The sequence below is a fragment of the Nicotiana tabacum genome, chromosome 3 (genome assembly GCF_000715075.1).
Source record: "Nicotiana tabacum cultivar K326 chromosome 3, ASM71507v2, whole genome shotgun sequence".
Taxonomy (NCBI): domain Eukaryota; kingdom Viridiplantae; phylum Streptophyta; class Magnoliopsida; order Solanales; family Solanaceae; genus Nicotiana; species Nicotiana tabacum.
This window is the reverse complement of record NC_134082.1, coordinates 8,298,282-8,304,364: the sequence shown is the minus strand read 5'-3', so window position 1 is coordinate 8,304,364 and position 6,083 is coordinate 8,298,282. Positions and strand designations below refer to the sequence as shown.

The 6,083-nt window shown below is 37.6% G+C and overlaps 1 protein-coding gene across 1 annotated transcript; it reads right to left on the bottom strand.

Annotated features, from left to right (window-relative positions):
- Positions 1–3,407: 3,407 nt before the first annotated feature.
- LOC142175517 (uncharacterized) lies at positions 3,408–5,603 on the bottom strand. Its single transcript, XM_075242436.1, has 4 exons — positions 5,344–5,603; positions 4,539–5,253; positions 3,992–4,487; positions 3,408–3,916 (listed from the first exon to the last, which is right to left on the bottom strand). The coding sequence occupies exons 1-4, from the start codon at positions 5,601–5,603 to the stop codon at positions 3,408–3,410; spliced, it is 1,980 nt and encodes a 659-aa protein (XP_075098537.1).
- Positions 5,604–6,083: the final 480 nt, after the last annotated feature.

Here is a 6,083-nt window from a genome sequence, read left to right as displayed (position 1 = left end):
AGAAAGGGTATTCGACCCAAGGAGGCACGAACACGCTAGGACAAGGAGGAAGATTCTTCTACACGTTTATCCCTTCCTTCTTCCTATTTTCATTATTGGTTATGAATTCTAGTATTGTAGTTTTGCATACTATTAAGAATAGCTAATTTTTTATCTAGGGTTTTGATGGAACCTTTTGTAAGATAAATTCTCGTTATGTTTTTATATAATTGAACCGTTAGATTTCTCTACTTGTTCAACCACGTGTTTGCTACTGTTGATTGAATGGCCATCAATTGACTGTGCCTATTTAGTGTGTAGTTCTTGAGAGATGATTACACATTTAGGTAGTTGTTGAACAACATCACTCCTAATGTATGTGAAAGATCAATACGGAGGGTTTAAAGGCGGGTTTAAAGATCTTGGTGTGATCGTAGTGAGCGGTGAATTAGTGCCAACTAGCATAGTTCGAGAGAATATGTCTAGTAAATTGTGGTAGTTACTCGAGAGAGAATTACGCCACCCGAAGCACTCACGATCGGTAGAGAATACTTAGACAAAATTATAGAAGACGTAGCGGGAAGGATTCCGACAATTGGAAAAATCATAACTCTAGACCTTCTTAATCTTTTCTCCAACCCGTAGTATCTTTAGTTGTTAATCAACTACTTTAATTTATTAGTTAATTAGATATAAGAATCTTAATATTTATAACTGAAGAATTGTTCGAGCTTGTCTTCTTAGTGATAGCCAACAATTATAGCTAAACCTACTAAAGTTTATGGATTGAATGCAGTAAGAAACCCTAGTTGAAAGGGAAAAGAGAGACGAGGAGAATAGAAGAAGAAAATGAATGAAACAATAACATTATCATTTTGCTCTGATGAGTTGTACAGTAGGCTATATATACAAATAAGTTAACTTCTAACTAACCATTCTCCTACATGATTAACTTCTAATAACCTATATAACAAACTTAACTAGTCCAGCCATGTATAAATAGACTAAACTACCCTTCATGCTTAAGTCACTACTCTTTCCTCAACACTCCCCCTCAAGCTAGGTGATATAAAAACATTAAGAACACCTAGCTTGGACATCAAGTACTCATGTTGCACTCTAGTTAAGCCTTTGTTAAAACATCTGCAAGTTGTTCTTTTGTGGCAACATACTCTGTCTTCACCAGCCTCTTTTATATCTTTTCCCTTATAAAGTGACAGTCGATCTCAATGTGTTTGGTACGTTCATGGAATACTGGATTTGTAGCTATCTAAATTGCTGCCTTGCTATCAGTATGAATGATCACAAGAAGAGTAACTGGCACTCTAATATCTTTAAACAATCCAAGTATCCAAACTACTTCTACCACAGTCGATGCAATGCTTCTGTATTCTGATTCTGCAGAACTCCTAGAGATAGTGCTCTGCTTCTTAGACTTCCAGGACACTAGTGAGTCACCATACATAATGAAGAATCCAGTTACAGATTTTTTAGTAAGAGGACAGGCTGCCCAGTCAGCATCACAATAGGTTGTGACTATGTTCTTCTTCTCAGTAGACAATAGTATGTCTTGTCCAGGCTGATTCTTCACATATTTGACTACTCTTTGTGCAGTATCCATATGAGATCTTTTGGATTTTTGCATGAACTGACTTAGTGTTTGTACACTAAAGGCTATGTCTGGTCTTGTGACAGTCAGATAAAGTAATTTTTCTAGTAGTCTTTCATACTTGCTAGGATCAGGTAACAACTAATCAACTATTGTGTTGTGCATACCTATATGTTCATCATAATCCTTAGTGGTTAGTTTAGTATTGGCTTCAATAGGTGTAACAACTGGTTTTGCAGCTCCCAGTCCAAGCTTAGAGATTAGTTCCAGGGTATACTTCCTTTGGTACATTAGAATGCCTTATTGTGACCTAGAAAACTCAATGCCAAGAAAGTATTTCAGTTCACCTAGGTATTTCATTTTAAAGGCTTGCTGCAGTTTGGCCTTGACTTCTTCTAATAGCATTAGATCAGGTCCAGTTAGGAGCATGTCATCTATATACACCAAGATAAATATAGTGTGTTTGCCTATTCCTTTTATGAACAATGAGTGGTCATGCTGGTTTTGCATGAACCCAAACTTTAGTAGTGCTTCAGAAAGTTTGGCATTCCACTGTCTTGATGCCTGTTTAAGTCCATATAAGGATTTCAAAAGTTTACATATTGTTCTGCTCTCTCTCTCTCTCTGACTCTGAAATCCTTGTGGCAGAGTCATATAGATCTCATCATGTAGGTCTCCCTGCAAAAAAGCATTGTACATATCTATTTGATGGATATGCCAATGTTCAAAAGCAGCGACAACTAGAATTGTCCTAACAGTAACCATTTTGACTACAGGACTGAAAGTTTCCTGGTAGTCAATGTCCTCTTGTTGGCTATAACCCTTGGCCACAAGTCTAGTTTTGAACCTCTCCACCTCCCTTGTAGCTTTGTACTTCACTTTATACATCCATTTACAGCCAATTGGTACTTTGTCATCAGGCAAAGGTACCACATCCCAAGTATGATTGGATTCTAAAGCAGTAATCTCAGCTTGCACTGCATCAACCCACCTGGGATCTTTGACTGTTTCTTAAAATGTAGTAGGTTCTACAATTGAAGAAAAAGCAGCTAGATAGCATTGATACTTGGGAGACATACCATCATAGGAGATGTAGTTAGCAATAGAGTAAGGAACATATTTGTGATTGGGACCTGTCACAAAATCCTTCAACCATATAGGATGCCTGCTTGGTCCTCAAAGATCTTCTCAGGCCAGTAATGTGTTGATCAACAGAAGGTAGTAAGGTTGACACTCCTTCAGTGGTACTAGATAACTGCTCTGGTGCCTCCTAGCTTGAGTCATCACCTGCAGGGCTTAGATTAGTATATGTAGAAGGAGAAGAAGCTTGTCCTACATTGTGAGGCTCATGTGAAGTAGATATATAGTTTGCACCATAAGTAGAAGGATCAGAGGACAAGAACACAGATGGAGATGAATGAGACTCCTTAAAGGGAAAAATATCCTCCCTGAAGGAGACATCCCTATTGATGAAGAAACAGTTAGTAGTAAGATCCAATAACATATAACCCTTTTGAGTATCAGAAAAACCCATAAGAATAGTAGGTTTGGCCCTGGGAAGGGGCTTATCTATCTCTTGAACTTGTTTGGCATAACATAAGCAACCAAGAACTCTCAGATGTTCCAATGTATGTTCTTGTCCATATAGTAGCTCAAAGGGAGATAAACCATTAAGTACAAAAGTTGGCATTCTATTGATAATATAGACAATTGCAATAATGCAGTGACCCCAATATTTAATAGGAATATATGCTTGAAATCTCAAGTCCCTAGTTACCTCCAGAATATGCATGTGTTTCCTCTCAGCAACTCTATTTATCTAAGGGGTATATGCACAAGTCTTTTGGTGAATACTACCATATTTTTGAAATAGGGCATGACAGACAAAATTGATAAACTCAGGTCCATTTTCAGACCTAACTGCCTTTAGAACTTTGTTGAATTGAGTTTGAACAAAAACAACAAACTGAGTAAGAACTACACAAACATCAGACTTTAGTTTCAAGAGAAACAACCAAGTCAATCTGGTGAAGTCATCAACCACCGTTAGAAAATATCTATGACCATCAAATGTTGCATATTTGTAGGGACCCCAAACATTAACATGAATTAGATCAAAAGCAACAGTACTTTTAATACAGCTATTAGGAAATGGCAGTCTGGTTTGCTTAGCACATGGACATACAGTGAATTTATTTATGATTTCAGTAATATTTGCTAGTTTGGCAGGAAACAACTTCTTAAGAACTATGCTAGATACATGTCTTAATCTTTTGTGCCACAAACTAACATCAATAGTAGAGTTCCTCCTGTGTGACTTTATTCTAGCTGCAGTCGATGAGATTGTAGTGAGCTTCTTAGAGTCATGCCTCTACAGTAAATACAGGTCATCTCTCTCCCTACCAATCTCCCTCACCCTGCCACTGAAGAGATCCTGAAATACACAGAAATCGGGATAAAAGGAAGCAAAACATATTGAGTCTCTTGTCACTTTGGAAACTGACAAAAAGTTGAATTTGAACTGAGGCACATAGAAAACTTCTTTAATGACATTGTTGTCTGAAATATGACTATCTCCAATGTGTGTGACTTGAGTGACATCTCCATTAGGTTGTAGAACTTTTCTGGGATTAGTGAGAGTAGTTAGGGAGGTTTTGGTTAACAGATTAATATCTGAAACCATATAGTTTGTGGCTCTTGTGTCAATGATCCATTCTTGTGGACTAGGTGATGAAGCCAAAAGAGCAATGGTAGTACCTGATGCATATGCCTGAGAAGTAGAGGATGAAATGCGATTGTGACTGCTATACAAGATCTGCATGATTTTCTCATACTGTTCTTTGGTGAATGGAAAACCATCTCCTTGAGATGATGGCTTGGCATTTACAACACCTTGAACCTGTGAAGCAGCAGGGCCAGCCTGAGCCTAAGCACTAGGGCTCCCTTGTACCTGATAGTTTTCAGCACCCTGACTCATAGCATGATGATGACTATAGTTTGCAGGCAGTGACTGCAATGGTACACACTGAGAGGCACTTTCAGCATATAGAGGCATAGAGTAACCAGGTTCTACCATTACATTATGTGCACTAGCTACCCCTTTCTTCTTGAACTTATAATCAGAGGGATAGCCTATGATTTTATAACAATTTTCCTTACTATGACCTTTCATTTTGCAGAAATTACATTGAACATTATAGTTCTTTCTAAACTTTGGGTTAGAGTTAGACTTAGCACTATAGAGTGTTGTTGAGTCATAGGTATTTGCATTCACAATAAGAGGAGGACCTAATACACCAGCTGATGCAGCTACAGACCGTTGACTCTTATCACTTATAAGCATAGCATAAGCTTGATGGATTTGACTACGAGCTTGTGAATAGGAGTCATTTAAGCACATTAAAAACTGATATACCTTTTGTTTTCGTAGATGCACAATAAACTCCTTTGTTTTGGCACAATCACACCCAGGTGTAGGTATTACAAACTCAAATTCATCCCAAATATCTTTAATTTTTGAGTAGTAGACAGAAATAGAGGAGGTACCTTGACACAAAGCGGTTGTTTCTTTGTGTAAATTGTAGTAGCGAGTATCATTTACCTTATCAAATCTCTTCTGCAGATCCAGCCATACTGTCTGTGCGCTAGTGACATAGGCTATACCACTAATTAGTGAAGAAGCAACTGAGTTCATCAACCACGACAGTATAATAGCATTACACCTTTCCCACTAATACCAATACTTGTCGTGAAACCTCTCATTTGGCCAACTGCCATCTACAATTCCCCGCTTATTGTGACCTAGTAAAGCAATCCGCATAGATCGATACCATAAGGAGTAGTTATCAGTTCCAGTTAACTGAAATGAAATCAAGGAAATGCCGCTAGTATCACCAGGGGCAAGATACAGGGGATGAGTCACAACTACTGTAACACCTTCCTCGAATTCATCATCCGATGAAACATGCAATGTATTCTTAGAAGTGATAGTTGTGTTTTCATCATCAACCGCCATTGTTGAGTTATTCAAATCTTTAGATCTGAGAAATTGAGATCAAAATTGACTAAAAAAATAGAAAATAACAGTTGATCGTGGAGCAGAGAAGGGGATTTGGATCTATTTTGAGCTTCGATTTGGAGCTCAAAGCTCTGATACCATGCTAAAGTTTATGGATTGAATGCATTAAAAAACCCTAGTTGAAAGGGAAAAAAGAGACGAGGAGAAGAGAAAAAGAAAATGAATGAAACAGTAATATTTTCATTCTGCTACGATGAGCTGTACAGTAGGTTGTATATATAAATGAGTTAACTTCTAACTAACCACTCTCCTACATGATTAACTTCTAAAAACCTATCTAACAAACTTAACTAATCCAGCCATGTATAAATAGACTAAACTACCCTTCATGCTTACGTCACTCTTTTTTTCTTAACAAAAACTTAGTTCTCTGTGGGATTCAAATCCGGACTTTTAAACCGGATTATATTTGCAGTG